Genomic DNA, 18190 nt, shown 5'->3' on the forward strand with positions numbered 1-18190 from the left:
ACACATTACAACAAATATTTGTACGCGAAGACGAAATCAGTTTATGACATAATAGTTCTTAACATTACATAATTAAACATAGAGCATGATTCGATAGCGAATGACACAGAGGACAATCTTCATCGATCACAGAAGGTCATCGTTGTTCGGACGACGGCCACGACGACCCGTTGGCTGCGTTGCCGAATTTGGAGCAGCTTCTGATGGACCCGCTCCATCTGTTCGCCCACCATAACTCAATGCCAGACAATCCTTGTACGTATGACCCGTCTCATGGCACTTCGAGTAGAGGCGCACGTCTCGACCAACTCCGATCGATCCATGTTATTCCGAATGTGTTTCTTCTTGCGTCGGCCCACCCCTTGAAACATTTCTGGATCTGGGTCCGGAATGTAAGTTGCATTGTGTCCAGGATCAGTTATGAAGTGTCCCAGGATGCGGAACCCATAAATCTCGTGCCTCCAAGTCATCCAAATGGTTTCCTTCATGAAGTAATTTGAGACATACATACGAGACTGTAGTACACTAGCTTCAAAACAGGCAGCAATGACATGTGTGCACGGCAAGTGCAGCAGCTTTGGCTTATGACATGAGCAAATACAAGCATCGGCACGGAGAACACACTCCTGCATATGCTTCTCACGTCGGCCCCCCATTCGGGCTTTGTCCCTACACATCACCTCGTACCGACGTTCCATAGAGCCAACTAGAGTCACCCGGTGTAAATGGGTCTTTTTAAAAGCCGCCTCTATATACTCCGTAATCTTATATCCGTAAACTTTGCGATTATCGGTCATATCCTTCTGTGCCACAGCGTAACGGTCTCTAAAGTTCTCGCGAGTGTGGTACAAGAAGAACTCGACGATCCCAACAAGTGGCAATGATCTTACACCACGCAGCACCCAATTGTATACCTCGGCTAGGTTCGTAGTAATTAAATCGTACATAGCACCTCCATCATCACATAGTAAAGCTCATTTCTCTTTTGGTTCATGCTCAATCCACTCCGAGAATGTCTTAATTGCCCTTCTCCTTTTGCGCCTGACATTCGGACCGTCCAAGCCCACGTCTTCAAGTGACACCTGGTCGTCCTCCTCTGTATTGACAGGTCTCTTCGCTAGCTCTGTCGTCTGCTTTTTTGTCAGCTCATCCAACTTTTTCCATAGGAAGTTGAATTTCCTTTCCTGATTCTGGCTGCATAACCGCTTGAACAACTTCATAAGTGTTTTGTTCTTGAATTGGCTATGAAAGTTCGCCCCCATATGCCTCATGCACCACCTACTCTTTAGATCCGGCCAAAGTGCAGCCCTACAATGCTCAGTAGAACCATTCTGTATGTCGTCGATTGCCTGTAATATACCCTTGTGCCGATCATGAATCAAACACACGTTTTCTACATCTTTGACAATCATCTGCTTCACCCTCTGCAAAAAACAATACCAAGTATCCCCAGATTCTTTCTCGACGAAGGCAAATGCCAAATGCCAATTGCCTGTTACCATCAGCTGCAACAGCTGTGAGAATTGTGCCTTTATGCATTCCTGTCAAAAATGTCCCATCTATGCAAATGACTGGCCGGCAGTGCGGAAACGCCTCAATGCAAGCGCCCAAGGCCAAGAACGACCGTTGGAGTACCTGCTTTCCAGGTTTCTGGACACATGGATATGTTTTCAAGTCGTAATAGCTACCAGGATTTCTAAGACATATGGTGTGCAGCAGTGCCGGCATATTATGATACGAAGCTTCATACGTCCCCCACCACATCTCCAGCACTTTCTGCTTCGCTCTGTAAGCTTTGTTGTAGCTAATTTTATATTTAAACTCCTCCTCAACAGCACAAATAATTGACTTAGGTTCATAATTAGGATTGTCAACGATCAAAGGGTACATGTAGTTAGCTATGAAACCTGCACTCAGGTTGCGGTGCTGTGGTTCTAGTTGCTCAAACAGACATGTGTGCTCCACAACTTTTTTGACCTCGCAGAAATCCTGCCACTTGCCCATAGAAGCGTACACCCTAAAAGGGCATTCACTTCTGACATAATGCACGTCATATGTTCTCGGACTGCTCTTGACAACTTTGAACTGTCTTTGCAAAGAGAGAGTCGACCAACGTTTTATAGTTTATTTCATATTGTCACTGTTGGCATACACCGAACCGATGCATACCTCATTTTGCCTGTACTCTCAAGGAACCGCTTCACCTTCATTTACACTTAATTTTGAAAAATCATAACCGGACCAGTTGTGTGGGATATGGTAATCACCATCATCATCATCCGAGGAGTCATCATTCATTGCATTGTGCTGTTGTTCACCCTCCCTCTGAAACTCTTCAACTATCTCTGGAATGTTTTCCCCTTCATCAGCCTGACCAGTTACTTGACGAGATTCGTGTGCAGCATGTCTATCATCTTCTAAAATCTCGATTTCACCACCTTCGTCATGAGGTTCATGCATCGTTTCAGTATCTTCCAATACTATGTCTCCCTGCCCTTCATGATCCCCACCCGCTTCAGTACTAAAACTAATCTTCTCGAATGCTTGAGCAAACAACACAAGCGGTAAACCTCGGCTACTACTTATATTGACATAGTTCCTCCAGTTTTGCGTCCCTTCAAGCGGCAATAGCTCCCAAAACACTGGTTCTCTTCGACTGACCACTGCCATGACAGAGATCTCATGTTCATCTCGACTAAGACCGAAATCTTTAAATAGCCAATTGGATATTGAAATCCAAGTCCTCTCTCTAGCTCGGGGTATTTTTTTTGTGATCGAGCTAAACTCTGACAAATCTACCCCTTCAGGACCATATCTAACTTCTCCTGACCCATAGAACACTTGAAAATACAAATCATCTGACATGTCTGCCAACATTTACGATAATAATTACTCGTCTTTAGAATTTAATGAACGCTAATAAATATTTCTGCTATTTTTATATCTATCTTAATTATTTCTCTAGAATTTCTATTACTGTCATATATTCGTAACTTTTCTATGTAATATAATATCAATTAATAATATTTCTAAGACACTAATATGTCAATTTGAACTTATTAATATTTATATGTAAAATAATACTCATATGTAAACTAATATTTTCAATTACATGTTCTACGATTTTGTATCAAAATAACTTATTTTCAAATCACTAATATTTATTAAAACTATTTCTACACCTAAAACTATATTCAAATCACTAATATTTATAATCCTAATCTACCAACTATTATTACTAAAATTAAATTTTAAAATTTACCTGCGATCCGAGTGGCGAGCGCCGCCTCGGTGCGGCGGCCGGGCGAGCGCCTGCGAGCCGCGCCGCCGGCCAAAGCCCGGTGCGCGGGGGCCGGGCGTGCGTGCGGGGGGGGGGGGGGGGGGTGGCGGCCCTGACGAGGCGCGCGGCCGGCGGAGCGGGCAGGCAGCGACGCGGGGCAGCGAGCGGGCGAGCGAGCGCGCGGGCGGCGGCGTTGGAGGAGCGGGCGGGCGGCGGCGCTGGGGGAGCGGCCGAGCACGACATTAATATGCCGGACCGTACCGCCGGTTGAAACGGCGGTAGGTACTTACCGCCGGATCATCCGGCGGTAAGTTCCACCTATCACCGTTTCAACCGGCGGTAAGATCCGGCCCACCACGGCCCACGGGCCCGGCTGGTTACCACCGATTCAAACGGCGGTACGAGCCTTCCGGCGGTAACAACCTTCCGCCGGATGAATCGGCGGCTAGGTGACATTTTTGAAAAAAATAATATCACCATATATTTTTGAAAAAACGAAAAAAATAATATAAAAATAAAAAATTCCTTTGGACCAATTAGCACATCAAAAAATTGGCCCAGTTAAAACGCGAAAACGGCCCACGCCACCTTCCCTTCCCTTCCCTTCCCTTCCCGTTCCGTTCCGTTTCCCTCCCCTCTCCCCAACCAAAGCGGAGCAGGCGGCGGCGGCGGAAGGGGAGCAGGCGGACGCCGCGGCGGCGATTCGGCCATGGAGCTGTCGATGAGCGGCAGCTCGCTGCGGACTTTCGGCCGGTGCGTCACCTTCCTCGCGCGCGTCGCATCCGAGCTCGTCCTCCAGGCGCTCCCCGCCAAGGTTCGACTCCCCTCTCGTCGCCTCCCGGCCGCCGCATGGGGTTTTCCCCCACCTGATTCTTACGCGCTCTCTTCTCTGACGTTTCATCAGCTGGAGCTGCACACGCTCAACAGCTCGCGGTCGGCGTACGGTTCGGTCTCCCTCGCGCGCGACTTCTTCGACAGCTACCACCTCGACGCCGCGGCTTCGGCGCCGTCGTCCACGCCGCTGCAGTGCAGCGTCCTCCTCAAGTCCCTGCTCGCCGTCCTCCGCACGCCGCACGCCGCGCTCGACCGCCTCGCTATCTCCCTCCCAGAACCCGACGCGCCCAAGCTCCAGTTCACCCTCCACTGCCTCAACGGTGCGCATACACTCCCTATCCTGCGATCCCTATCTATCTGGCTATCTAGCCTCTTAAGGTTTCAACTAGGAAATTCTGCGACCATGAAACATTTCCCCAATTTTGTGGATTTCGTGCTCTCTGCCCGCCGTTCTCTGCATTCCCGCCATTTTGACGGTTTTGGCGGGTGCCTCTTCCACTCGTAGCTGTGCTGATTGCTGAAGTGTAATTTCTCCCTAAATCTTCTGGTGCTGCGTTGTTAAGGTGTCAGGAAGACGTACTGGATCGTATGCAGCGCGGAACCCGAGGTGCAGTCGCTGGCGCTCGACCGGGGGCGGTTCCCGAGCCGCCTCACCATCCGGCCCCGGGAGCTCGCGCGCCTGCTCTCCAACTTCCAGTCCTCGCTGCAGGAGCTCACAATCATCGCCACAGATCCTGCTGCAGGGCTGCCTGATGCCGGCGGGGACGTTGGGGGCAAGGCCGTTGAGCTCCGGAGCTACAATGACCCTGCAAAAGGTAGCTCCTTCTGGTGTGGTGTGGCGTGGCAGCATAGTTCTCTTTTATTGTTCTTGGATTGATCATGGAGATAAGCGTTTAGAGTGGTGATTGGGTTGTGAATTGGAATCGTTCATGGAGTTGCAGATGACTGTGACACTAGACTGCACACGCAGCTGTGGATCGACCCTGTTGAGGAGTTCGTGGAGTATGTCCATGCTGGTGATCCGGTGGATGTCACCTTTGGGGTAAAAGAACTAAAGGTGATCCATGATCCATCTTTTGCTCTTGTAATACATTACATTTTCAATTCCCCACTATTGTGAATATGATAAACATAGTAGCTAAGTTAAAACTCCACTCAGTGCCATTCTAGACTACAGATTTCTCCTTGCTAGAAGTTTGTTAGTTCTTATGGGTGTGTTTGGTTTGTGTGGCCTAGTTTGGCCTGGCTAGGAACCTAGCGCAATGTATGAGATCTGTGTTTGGTTGCTTGTGTTAGTGAAGTCTTCATTGGAAACATTGTGTTTGGTTGCCTAGCTTGTAGCTCTAGTTGCTGGAAGTATGTTCCTTCATGACAAATGGCATGCTTAGCAAGTTCATACACTTTGTTGTTCATTTGTTTGAGAAAAAAAATCAATCATGTTTGATATTTGATGCTGATAATTGCTTTGCTTTTCATGTCAAGTAATATTATGGAGTCTTCACATATGTCTTTCTCAATTTTTGTTCTATTCTAGGCGTTTTTGACATTTTGTGAAGGGTGTGAGGTTGACATTCTTCTGTTTTTTGAGAAGACTGGCGAGTAAGTTGCCTTGCTTATGGAATTTTGGTATCTCTTCGAATTGATCCACATGACATTTTTTTGAACTGCAGACCTGTTCTTTTGGTTCCGAGATTTGGATTGGATGATGGATCAACCTCTGATTTTGAAGCTACACTTGTTCTGGCCACTATGACTGTATCGCAACTAGTTGACAGCAGTGATGCCCAACAGCCAGCTACATCGGCACAACACAATGGAGAACCAAGGCCTGCCACTACACCGTCAGTCTCAAACCATACTAAAATATGGTCAGAGCTTTCAGGTGTGTATCTTTCTAGTCAAGTGTTCTTTTTAGGTAACCAATTGGTATGGTTACACTACATGCATGACCACCATTGTGGTCTGATGGGAACCATGGCAGAACCAAAGGGCCTGTACAGAACATAATGGCCACTTTTGGTGCATTGCCAGTATCAGACCACAATGAATGGACCATGGCATGCCTTGGTGTAATCAAACTAATTAGTGACTGTGAAACTACTTTCGCCTCCTGTCTTGTTGCTATACCATCAGGCTAGTTAAATATAAGCAAATCCTTCTTAAGCAGGCAATACTCCCAAAAGCTTTGAAGCTAACAGAGAAACACATGCCCCAAAGAAGAGCAATGCAGGCACTAGTATGCTGAACGACACTGTTTTGCCCAATGCTACAAATGCTCCACGGAAGCCACCAGCTGCAGATAATGCAAACAATATGTATCCTATAAGTTGCTTTCACTTAATCCTTGCTAAGTTCTATTCAATGTTATAATTTTTGCCACCTGAAATTATGGACTGACAACTTTCAGTTTGTTGTATTTCTTTCCAATCCTCCAATTAGCTAATCAGCATATTTTGTTAAGGTAAATCTACCACTACTTTGATAGCTCATTAGTCGCATTAAAAAGGCATGCTTTTCTCTGTTTTCTGCACCTTAAGGACATTGAAAATTTTATGCATGCTTTATCTGGGATTATCAGCATCCCTCGACATGGAACCTTTCTGCCCTGTGTTTTTTTCATCTAGACAGAGCAAAGCCTCTATCTGCGCATGCCTGTCTTCCTCAGAGTAAATGTGCTTATGCTAATTTAGCATTAGCCAGTTAAAGTTACACTTCTGGCTTGCGAAAGGAAAAATTGTTGGAAGCATTTTGGATAATGACAAACTTATATGGTTGGAGTGAACCTACCATCATGTTAGTTGTATAGTTGCGCTAAGTGGCCTAATTGAAGAAGCTATGCTGATATACAGTCGCTGAGTTTGATGAATGAAATTTTCTAAGACGATGTGTTGATTCCATAACAAACTTGCATCGCCAATAATTATGTGGGGAAATAGTTACTGTCTTACTGAGAAAAAGTGGTCTGGTGTATCCGACATTCTGAATTGGTAGACCAACTTAATGAAGTCATAGAGACATAGATCATGCACTTGTTTTGATGATGACAGACTTTTCATTTGTTAGTAATCTTAAGTTAGTAGCTATAAGATGTTGGAGTATTATTATTACCTTTGTGTTTTCTTAATTAACTTGTACCACAGAATGCAGCCTATGCAGATGGATCACTTGGAAGAGCATCCTGGTTAATTATCACAACAAAATCATCCTTTCCATTACGTCATCAGTTATATATTTTGATAACTTGCTTTTATCTTGTTGCAGAAGTCCTCAGTGCTATCCCAAGGTCGCAGCATCACCCGAGCAACTGGGTAGGTGCTGATGATAACGATGATGACAATGAAGATGAGGAGCTTCTAGTCCAAACAACACCTCACTACATGGACTGAGGAAAATTGCTGATTCTGAAATATGCAGACTACATGGACTTAGGATAACTGCTGATTCTGAAACATGTAGGAACATTTCAGCCTAGAGTGTAGTGGGTTAAGGGTTCTTCATAGTTCCTGTAGGGCAGGAGTTTACAACTTTGACTAACTTTCCCCAGCCATATAAAAAAGTAGCAGCTCTCTGTATCCAGTGTGAGTGTGTGACTTCCATTTCTTTCCATAATGTAGGAAAACATCGAAGGCGATTTGTTCTGATTCGCATAAGCGTTCTGTTTATCGTTTCTACCGTTTTATCCAGCATACTTCTGATTTCTTCGCAATTTGCCTACACTCCCAACAATGCTTTTTGGGCGCACAACCAGCCGGCGTCAACTTGTTCAATGACTGATGTGTGTTTGTGCCGTGCGCGTGGGCACGTGCAGCGCCCATCATCGCGTTGCTGCAAACCTCAGGGATCAAGGATTTTGTGGCCGATTCTTTTTTCTCTCCCATATTCCAACACCTCCGCGGAGCTTTCCTTTCATCATCACCTGCTGTGAGGCTCTGTTATGCGTGGCAATTTGGTTTGTTTACGACTGTTCCTGTTGCAGTGCTTGACTAAACAATGTGGTGTTTTCACTTTTAACCGGCCTTGGGAGACGGTGAAGAGAAACTGAGATCTGGCATGGAAACTGCTTCCTTTTACTAATGGTAGCTTTGATTCTTCCGAGTGCCCTGCATCAGGCCACGCTGGTGCCGGCGTGCAGCTGGCTTGGCCGTCTTCGGAGTCCGCATGCTGGCCGGAATGAATGGCCCCTCATTTCGTCGTTTTTCATTTGCATCCACGAACTCAGGCGATCATGTTGTAACTCACAAGTTGTAAATTAGTACAGCTGATCAGAGATCTCAGTACTCAGCTTTTTTTTTCTTCAAAAAAAAAGGGGATCGGTCTTCTTGATGCAAATTGAAAGGGATTCTTGAGTTCATGTGCTGCTTCTTCTGCAGGGAACGGACGCAGATTATCACCGTGCGGTTATGGATTTACCGCTAATTGCGTCGCAATGACCCAAGGCGGTGGGTGGGTGTGGATTTACCAGTTTAGAAGAAGGGGAATGGGGGAGGAGATTTCTAGGTCAACCTGCAGCAAGAATCGCGCGCAGGAGCAGCGGGAGTGCTAGATGTTCGTGCATCGCCACGCGACCACGCAGTCTCGATGCCCATCCGTCGGCCGTCGCGTCTCGTTGCATACCAGAAGCAGGTTTACATGGCTTTTTTTTTTCTTCTGCAAATTTCTGCCCTAACGATGCTCCAAGAGCAAGGTCAACGTAAATTGCATCACCACATGGTAATCTCCTACTGACCCACCTCCAGTCTTCCAGCACTCCCTCCGGTTTAAAGCCTCGTCCTTCTGTTCCCGCCTCCACCGCCCAAGCTGCTCGCTTCACTTGCCTCGCGCGCCCGCACCGTGCACCGGCCTGTCGCCGGCTCGCCGCAGCGCGCGTCTCGAAGCACAGGCGCAGCCACCCCGGCGCCCACACATGGCGCAGCACAGGCACGCTCTGCCGCCGCTGCTCCTCTTCATCCTCGCGGGCGTGGCGGTGGCGGCGGCGCGGCGGGGGAGCTCACGCTCACCACGGCCCTCCACGCGCGCGTGGCGGCGGAGTGGGCGTGGTCGGCGGCGGGGGCGTCCGGCGACGACTCGTGCTGGGGCTCCCCGGAGGAATGCCCCGTCGTGTACGACGTGGACGCCGAGCGCGGCGCCGGCGGCGCCGGCGCCGCGGCGAGGGCCCGGCTGCGGCTGCAGGAGGCCGCGGCGTACTACGACGTGGACACCGCGGCGAACCTGCTGCCGACGGCGGAGTACATCAGCTACGCCGCGCTGATGCGGGACTCGGTGCCGTGCTCCATCCCCGGCGCGTCCTACTACAACTGCCAGCCGGGGGCCGAGGCCAACCCCTACACGCGCGGCTGCTCCGAGATCACCCAGTGCCGCGGCTAGCTCCTCTGCCTCGCCGTCTTCTGCTGCCGTACCCTTCGCTCTCCTTCTCTCTCCGGTCATCTGCTTGATGGCCTCATTGTCTCTAAGGGAAGAAACTGGGAGAGATTTGTAGTACCCCTGCTGATACGCTTATTTTTTGAAGGGCAATGCTGATGCGCTTTATATTATTACGTGGATGGAAGAAACTGATTAAATGAGATAGATTGGAAGCTCTCTTTTTCTTTGTTGTCCCTTTTCTGTTCTATCAGCATCCCGATTTGTTCTTGGCTGTCTTTGTTCAGTGTTCACCACTAGAGTGATACGCTGAACTGAATTTTTCTGCTCATTCCTCTCCTGACTGAATCACGCAGGACACGCTCGCAGTGATACATGTAGCATTTGTCTGTATTATTCATCTTGCTTGGTTTTTTATTCCACAAGTGACGGTTTCTGTGTGCTCCGGGGAAAAAATTCAACTCATACTTCCAGTTGTTTATTTGTCTTTTGCTGGTTCGTTCCCCTCATAATTTGACTACGTGCTCACGCACATTCACGAAAAATAATTTGACTACGAACTGAATGTTTCCAACCATTTCTTTCCCGCGGAACAAAAAGCATTGAATAATAACTAAAAACCAACCGAATGGTAGTTAAGTACCCCAAGTTGATGTGATTGAGCATTTTGCAGTGTTATTACTGGGAAAGGATTCGAATGACTTGTTTCGCTGACCGGAAAATGGATAGGTCAGGGACTGAACCGAGCCGAACTCACCGGCGTCCGGCGATGTAAGGAAAGGGAAGCCAGCGGAGAGCGTAGCTTAAGATTTATCCTAGAACCTCGTTCCTCTGAATTCCTAGTAGTTGTCTAACACAAAAAATTGATCAACAACGCGAAAACCTGACAGTTTAATAAAGAAGTGAGTTCTGCAGTGTGCGATCTTACGAACCACCAAGCGCATCGATCATCATCATGGACGAAAATATGCACCGCACACCTCCCGCTTCTTCTGTCGCCTCCCGGCGTGAATCTCCCGAGTCCTGATAGTTTCCTGTCGTCTCCACATGAACACGCTCGCCGCCGCCGCCGCCGCCGCCGCTCCGCGGCCCCGGGTCCCGGAATCCGCCATCTTTGCGCTCCTCCAGCATCACCGCCTTCGAATTACTCTGTTCTCCACCGATTAGCTTCCAGTTCCAGCACGGCGCGACCAGACGCAGACGCCGCCGCCGCCGCATCGCGCGTCGCGCTGCTTTCTGGCGTGCGTCGCGCGCTCCTCCAAGCGCACGCCGCGGGCCTGCGTCCGGTCACCGGCCAGTCGGCCAGAGGCCGCGGTGTCTGCAGGTGCCGCGGCCCTGCGAGAGTCAGGCATTGAGCCATGGTCGCTGCGCCACCCGCTTCCGCCGCCATCTCCCGGCGCTGCGGCGGGTGGAGATGGACGCGGGCACTGGCAAGGGGTGGACGGTATTTCATTTACCGTCCAGCCCAAAGATACCTGGAGCCGTTCGATCCACAGCCCTCGGTCACGATTCGAAGCAGGCCAGACCATCTAGAGAGGAGACGAACCCGTACTGCCCGGGCCATGGCCGTGGGCCCCCGCGCCGCCGCTGGGATAACAATTGTAAAGCCCAAGAGGCCCACTCTCTCCAAAGCCCACGACAAACAAACGGCAGCACTCGACTCAATCTGCCGACCAAATTATCCACACGCTCCGCCTCCCCACTCCCCCGAGCTCGCTCGCACGCACGCCGCGGCGGAGCGCCGCCGCCGCCATGGCCTCCACGTCCACCTTCCTCTCGCTGCGCCTCCCCACCCCATCCCCTGCCCACGCAGCTTCCTCTCCATCCCTCCCGCTGCCTCTGATCCGGCAGGCGCGGGGCGGGGCGGCGTCCTCGGCTCTGGTGGCGCGGGCGGCGCCAGGGGCTCCGTCGCCGCTCTTCAACCCCAGGGGCGACCCTTTCCTGTCCACCCTCGCGGCTGCCTCACCGGAGGACCTTGCGGCCGCCGCTGGTGGCGAGCGCCGCGGTGAGGACCACCTGCCGTTCCTCGAGATCTTCCAGAACGCCAAGCTCATGGCCACGCCCGCGCAGGTGAGGGTTCCGTGCAGCCGTGCTTGTTTGGGCTGGGGAAACGAAGCTGCTGTTATCTGATGTATGATGCAGGTCTCTGCAAAGGGTAATAAACGATGGCTCGAGTATGAGGCGCTGATGCTCGTTGGGTACTTATTCTAGAAGCAAAATAAGAATGTTTTAGCGGTCTGTTCTGCTTGTTTCGTAAGATTGTAATCGTACATGCGAAGCAAAATACTTATCTGCTCAGCTATGTTTCAGCATCAGCTGACATTTTAAATTAGGTTGGGTATTTCCCAATAGTTCCGAAAGGTGGTCTTATTGTGAAGTATAAACTTATCCATATGAAGATACCAATCGTGTTATATACAGTATGAACCTTACCACTTGTATTTTCATATGTCCCTTTGGTTCTGAAATGGTTGTGATGCACAATATTTGCTATATGCATCTTGATCTTTGGAGTTTGTAGTTAATTATAAGCCACAATTTACTTATATAATCTCTCACCTATGCTTTGTAATTGATAGGTGGAGCGTTCTAGCAGTTCTTACAGTCAACACAGACCTAGAAGGCCTCCACCAGATTTGCCTTCATTGCTTCTTCATGGTCGAATTGTTTATATTGGAATGCCGGTATGCATTTGCACCATGGTCACTTCTCAGTAGGAAGCTTTTTATTCATATCATTTCATTTCTTTGCATCTGCCACTTCCAAAGACAACAAACTGTACGGAGCTCTATTAGACTGGTTAAACAATCTGACTCAGTGCCAAATTCTGAGCTGTAAAACCAAAAAAAAAACTTGGTTGCACCTGACAGTGCATTATTATGACCAATTATAGTTCGTAGTTTGAGCTTTACCTCATTCCACACTCAACATATAAGCAAGGGAAAGTGCGGTGCGGTGCCATGGGCAAAGCTGGCCACTAGTAATCATCAACAATGTTTTCTCATACCATCATTTTGTATTACAACAAGATGTCATTTGTTAAGGGTTGTTTATATGGGTTAATTGGAAAAATACCATTACAATTTTCGCGATTTGGAGAAATGCCATTACAATTCACGTATTTTGAAACATGCCATTGCAATTCGATCATACACTGAGATTTGCCATTTTGTACGTCTCTGGCGACATTGGGACCACTTGCAGACGTACGTATTTTCGTATTACCTCGTTTGCCCCTGCTTACTTCTTCTTTCTCAGCACCACCGAGACGGGCGGCGCTAAGCCCCCAACGCTGCTCGCGGCGGCGCAAGCAGAACGCCGGTGCTAAGCCCCCAACGCTGCTCGTGGCGGCGCTAAGCCCCCAACGCTGCTCGGTGGCCAGCCCATGGCGGCGAGGGAAGATTCGGCGGCGACGCAGCAACAAGGACGCGACCGCGGCGGATTGAGGGGCCCGTGGCCATGAGCTCGAGCTCCACGGCTGGCAGCAGCTTAATGCAGCCACCATAGGGTTCCTTCTCATCGTCCCCAGTCAGCGGAGGGTAGCAGCGGGTCCAGCGACAGGGGCGTGCTCCAGCGGAGGCCGTCTCTTTGTTGGAAAGCGCACCGCGCGCCGCGCGCCGGACTGGTGCCAGGGGAGCCACCCGCCATGGCCGCTGCCAAGAACTCGACATCGTCCTCTCCCGCAGTCCCGCTCTAGTCCAAATCGCGATGTCGTCCTCTCCCCGTCCAGTCCAGGTATTGTCACCGCCCTGTTGAAGCGTCGCCCTGCTCCATCTCGTTGAGACGTTGACGCACTGCAGAAGGTCCCTCTCGTTGACATGCCAGTTCCATTTTGCTACGAACGACCTTGCCATGGCTTCAAAATCCGATGAAGTGAGGTGTTAATCTTTGTTGAAAAGGGATCAAATGGATGCGCAACACAGTTAGCAAGCTGTGCCTCGGAGGAATCGAGTTCTTGCTCACCGGATTGGGGGAATTGCAGGAGGAGGCGGAGCTTGGTCCCAATGGCCGAAATTGAGGAAAGGTTTCATCTGTTCGTTCACCATAGAAAAAAGAGATTAGACACGAATATTCCCCTTCTCGCGAGGCCCGTTGAGGCGCATCGACGGCGAGCCGCGCGAAGCCAGTCGAGGGCGCGATGGCGGTGGCGGGATTCCTCCTCGCCGTCCTTCGCCGAGGAGATCTCCTCCCCTTCCTTTAGCCATGGTCTGGGCGAGCTTACCTATCGAGCTCGGGAGAGGTGGCTACGGGGGCGGCGCACCATGCCGAGCTCGGGAGATGGGTCGGCCTGGGGAGGGGCTCACCGGTGAGAGGTCGACGGTGGCGAGTGGTGGAGCAAGCCGACGAAGGGACAGGGTAATTCTGTCTTAGCACTTGACACCTACGCCTGTAAGTGGGCCCAATGTCGCCGAAGACGTATAAAATGGCAAATCTCAGTGCATGATCGAATTGCAATGACATGTTTCAAAATACGTGAATTGTAATGGCATTTCTCCAAATTGCAAAAATTGTAATGGTATTTTTCCAATTAACCCTTTTTATATTACTTAATTAGGTGTCAAAGGTTCAGATTGGTACCAGCATAAATCTGGCAGCATGCTAAGAAACCTTTGCTATAATTTACTTGCCACTGCCACTAAAAGGTCGCTGTTGTTTGGTTTGTGTTGAAACCAACCCTGCCAAAATTGGGCAAGCCCCAAGAAGTTTGGCAGTTGGGACCTATTTGAATTGTTGGCGTTGGCTACCAGAAGTTTTGGCAAGCAAAACTCCTCAGTCATACTGTATACATTTTCTTGTCAAACTTTGGCCGATGAATTGAGAACTGTGATTCTGTGCTGCCTTAACCGCCCCTCCTGACATGCATTTCAGCACATGAATCAATGGTGCGGATATGATAGCGACCACATGTCTAACATATGCTTATCACTATTTTTCACCTGTGCTCCATTCACCAGAGTGGATACTTCTGATATCTGAATACATATTGCTTGTAGCATATTTCTACCATATTGTTGTGACTAGTAACTCGTACAAGGAAACATTTCCTTCACATAGTTCACATTGGGATATTGGGCACATACCTTCAGTTTGATACTTTGACAAAAAAAAAAGATGTTATTTGTCTACTGTCACTTTAAGCTCAGCTCTAGTTCACATCTGATAAGCATGTCCAGTTCAATACTGCAGAAGAACCTTGCTTATTTACAAATCATTTGCTAAAGGTCTCTGATTTTGATGGTTGGATAAATTCTGTTTTCAGTGTACATCTACTCATTCTGTTATAAGTTTATACCAATTCTTCTTCAATATGAAACAAAGTGATATGATTATAATGCAAAAATTCTATGCAGTATGCTGTAAGAGTAGGATGGGTAATTCTTTCATCCTATTCCATAACCTCACATGATTGTCTTGTTGCTTTCTAGTTGGTGCCAGCAGTGACTGAGCTTGTTGTTGCTCAGTTGATGTACCTTGAATGGATGAACAGTAAAGAGCCTGTTTATATATACATCAACTCAACAGGAACAGCTCGTGATGATGGTGAGCCGGTAAGCAAAATTGTTAAGTTGGTGACTTGCTCTCAAGTCTCTCTACTGTTGTGGTTAACTACCTGTACACCACAGCTTATTCATGTAAATGGGATGAAATATGAGGTCTCAATGAGTATTTACTCATTTTTATGATAGTTGAATTGTTCCTTAATGTTCTTATCTACATTTGTCAGGTCGGGATGGAGAGTGAAGGTTTTGCGATCTACGATGCAATGATGCGTATGAAAGCTGAGGTGCTATACATTTACTATCTGCAGCTCATTAGTTCAATATAAATCATATGGTACAGACTGTCATGCACTAAAAATCTCTTGAAAACATTTACTGCCTGCGAAGATTATATAGTACCTTGTAAATGTTTTACCATGCATGCCATATTGGAGTTTCGCTGTGTCTTGTTTGGTAGCGATTAGTAGTAGTCTAGTAGTTAGCATGCGAAGATGAACTATTCACTCTTCTTTATGCATTATTTGTTCAACAAGAGAGTGATCATAAACCCGAAACGCGAATTTTTCACATGCCTCTGTGCACACATGGCCACTCGCTTTGCTTTAAAATTCGTGTCAGAGAGGGTAGGTTTAAAGAATCATGTGGTAGGTGTGAAAATTAGGGGTTGGATGTATATGATAGGGGAGGAATGGATGATCAAGATAAGCCATGTATGCACATATACATGTGGGCTTGCATTTCCCATAAACCCTTGGTTTGCACTGGGAAATGACATTTGAACTGGGCATATCCCTGTTTTTATCAATGCAAGATTAGGATGGGGTGTTAGTAGCAAATGAGCTTACAATATTTACAGTTTTAATTTTGTTCAAACTTTATCTATTTTTTTTATGTATAGTTCTCCTGATGAAGTCACTTTTTTGTTGTACAGATCCACACACTTTGTATAGGAGCTGCAGCAGGTCATGCTTGTCTTGTGCTTGCAGCCGGAAAGAAAGGAAAACGCTATATGTTCCCTCATGCCAAAGGTATTAACATGTCCACTTCCACATCTGTTGGGTTTGTTGAGAAATACTCTCTTTTGCTGGTCATTTCCTGCTATTTTTTGAGATTATGCTTGCATATCAGCTATGATTCAGCAGCCACGTATTCCTTCTTATGGGATGATGCAAGCATCAGATGTTGTTATTCGAGCTAAGGAGGTATGGGCTGTGATTTTTTGCTTCTTATTAGCTAGCATTCTTGAATGCTATTTCCTATTGTAGTGTATGCTAATCATTTATGTATCCATACATTCAATCTGCGCATGATTACTTTTATTACTTACAGCTCTGTGAAAGGTAAACGCCTTTTTTAATCATAACCTAATCTTTACGTTCTTATCTGCCTCTTGTAGGTCGTGCACAACAGGAACACGTTGGTCAAACTTTTAGCTAGGCATACAGGAAATGTATGTATAGCTTGTTGTGTATTTCTTATGCTATTCTGTATCTGTATTACTGTATGTTTCTGTCAGTTGGGACATAATTTTTATTTGTAACAGCCGCCAGAGAAAATAGACAAGGTAATGAGAGGACCGTTTTACATGGACTCCTTGAAGGCAAAGGAGTTTGGGGTCATTGACAAGGTAATCTTATCTCTTTGTCAGTTATTTCTCTAATCTTCATCTTCTAGTTCTTGGCATATCTGAAATGTGGACAGATAGTTGTTAGTTGTTGTTTAGGCAGCACTACACGTTTGCATAATATGTAATTATGATTCATTTTTCCCCTATTAGAAGACAAGCGTCTAATAGCCTACATACAGACTCTTGGTCTGTCCAAATGAGTAGATTCTTAAGGTTGTGTGATTGTCAGATCCTTTGGCGCGGTCAGGAAAAGTACATGGCTGACATGCTCTCCCCAGATGAATGGGACAAAGTTGCCGGAGTCAGGCGCCCTGATCTAATGTGATATTGTACACTGGAACATTAGTACTTAGTAAGTTTTTCACTGCTGAGAAGATGCCATTATTATATGAGTCTCCATTTCGATACAATTTGCACTCCATGGACCTGGATTGTGAATATTTATTGACTTCTGTTTTAACGTTGTGCAGGTTAGGCTCAAAGCTTGCAAGGGGAGGTAACAGCTGTTGCTGAACAATAATGCTTGATTGTCAATGGTGACAGTCGGTAAGAGCCAAGGGAATCTTGTCTTACTAGATAAGTGTAGATTAGAGCATGGGCCATCAAAATATCGTGTGTGGTGCTTGGATGAGAGCTAGCACGAGCTTTCCCTGAAGTTATTCTTGTTCCTCTCACCAGTTCTTGGCCAGATTTTGGTATTTACTTGTTAGTATATATAGTTCACATATTTTGATCGACCCGAAGGTTGAACTAGCCAAGCTCATAGTATTATCAGCACGAGATGGTGGTAATGGGATACATTATCCTTGAAATTTCCATGGCCACGATGCCCTTACGATCTGGACTTCTGCGAATCATGTGAATTGCAATCATCAGCACACTTCGGTTTCCGCTAATTCTTTTTCTCTTGAGCTCGGCTGGATACTCTTTTTTTTGTGTGGCTAAATTAGATGTGATCCTTGAACCTTTCCACGTTCTCTTGTGCAAGCTACAAGGCTCGCCCGCAGCTGTTTCTTGACGAGTGACAGGTAACGTCATGGCTTTGCAGCTTGTCTTTGTTAAAAGGAGTCTGTTGTTGATCCGAGTTTCTGCATTATTGGCGGTCCAAGGGAGCACGCTATCACGCGAGCTACCCGGTGAGCCGGCTGGCCTTTGGGGCATGCGTAGGGGCCTTCCTTCCCCAAGTTGCAGCAAAAACAGAGACATGTTCAGGCCTAACTTGTGACGCTGACGGAGAGAGCTGGCTGAGCTGCCGGTTGTGGTTGCTGCTGTTGGTGTTGGGTGTGACCGTGGCTTCTGTTTCCGGCAACGCCAGGATACCGTCGCCTGCTGGCGGACGCTTTCCGACGCCCATAGAAGTTTGTTTTTGCGGCACACACGGACAAAGCACAAAAGTAAACAAATTTGGATATGGGGCGTGCGTCCTTGTCACCATATGCGAAGAGACACTGAAAAAATAGAAATGGGAGACTGATGCCATCAAATTATATTACTTGGTCATTGAGACAGTGTTTGGGGAAATACGAGAGGATCCCCACTTGGAAGTGGTTCCTCTGCAGTAGTGTAGTGATACTAGGTGTGAGGCCGGAT

At 47.7% G+C, this 18190-nt stretch overlaps 2 protein-coding genes and 1 pseudogene across 3 annotated transcripts; all 3 read left to right on the forward strand.

The window, feature by feature from the left end:
- The first annotated feature begins 3877 nt into the window (after nucleotides 1–3877).
- LOC120691845 (cell cycle checkpoint control protein RAD9A-like) lies at nucleotides 3878–7800 on the forward strand. Of its 2 annotated transcripts, XM_039975041.1 has the most exons (9): nucleotides 3878–4094; nucleotides 4185–4434; nucleotides 4678–4929; nucleotides 5056–5171; nucleotides 5649–5713; nucleotides 5785–5996; nucleotides 6282–6429; nucleotides 7255–7295; nucleotides 7376–7800. In XM_039975041.1, the coding sequence occupies exons 1-9, from the start codon at nucleotides 3990–3992 to the stop codon at nucleotides 7498–7500; spliced, it is 1314 nt and encodes a 437-aa protein (XP_039830975.1). In that variant the 5' UTR covers nucleotides 3878–3989; the 3' UTR covers nucleotides 7501–7800. The 2 variants fall into 2 exon arrangements, with proteins under 2 accessions (XP_039830975.1, XP_039830974.1); XM_039975040.1 differs by having other exon boundaries at nucleotides 3895–4434.
- Nucleotides 7801–8301: 501 nt separating this feature from the next.
- LOC120692246 lies at nucleotides 8302–9698 on the forward strand (annotated as a pseudogene).
- A 1415-nt stretch (nucleotides 9699–11113) lies between these two features.
- On the forward strand, nucleotides 11114–17496 carry LOC120690425 (ATP-dependent Clp protease proteolytic subunit-related protein 3, chloroplastic-like). The gene is made up of 10 exons (XM_039973064.1): nucleotides 11114–11542; nucleotides 12052–12156; nucleotides 14899–15021; nucleotides 15198–15257; nucleotides 15905–16001; nucleotides 16102–16175; nucleotides 16370–16423; nucleotides 16517–16600; nucleotides 16830–16952; nucleotides 17071–17496. The coding sequence occupies exons 1-9, from the start codon at nucleotides 11225–11227 to the stop codon at nucleotides 16923–16925; spliced, it is 1011 nt and encodes a 336-aa protein (XP_039828998.1). The 5' UTR covers nucleotides 11114–11224; the 3' UTR covers nucleotides 16926–16952; nucleotides 17071–17496.
- The last annotated feature ends 694 nt before the right edge of the window (nucleotides 17497–18190 follow it).

Source organism: Panicum virgatum, chromosome 9N (assembly GCF_016808335.1).
Source record: "Panicum virgatum strain AP13 chromosome 9N, P.virgatum_v5, whole genome shotgun sequence".
In the NCBI taxonomy this organism is placed as follows: Eukaryota; Viridiplantae; Streptophyta; class Magnoliopsida; order Poales; family Poaceae; genus Panicum; species Panicum virgatum.

Bases quoted from the DNA above. Each gene is read 5' to 3' on its own strand.
- LOC120690425 (XM_039973064.1), top strand. From the start codon at position 11,225: ATGGCCTCCACGTCCACCTTCCTCTCGCTGCGCCTCCCCACCCCATCC. The intron at 12,157-14,898 runs GTATGCATTTGC...GTTGCTTTCTAG, and splicing joins TTGTTTATATTGGAATGCCG to TTGGTGCCAGCAGTGACTGA. The intron at 16,601-16,829 runs GTAATCTTATCT...TGTGATTGTCAG, and splicing joins AGTTTGGGGTCATTGACAAG to ATCCTTTGGCGCGGTCAGGA.
- LOC120691845 (XM_039975040.1), top strand. From the start codon at position 3,990: ATGGAGCTGTCGATGAGCGGCAGCTCGCTGCGGACTTTCGGCCGGTGC. The intron at 4,930-5,055 runs GTAGCTCCTTCT...ATGGAGTTGCAG, and splicing joins CTACAATGACCCTGCAAAAG to ATGACTGTGACACTAGACTG. The intron at 7,296-7,375 runs GTTAATTATCAC...ATCTTGTTGCAG, and splicing joins TCACTTGGAAGAGCATCCTG to AAGTCCTCAGTGCTATCCCA.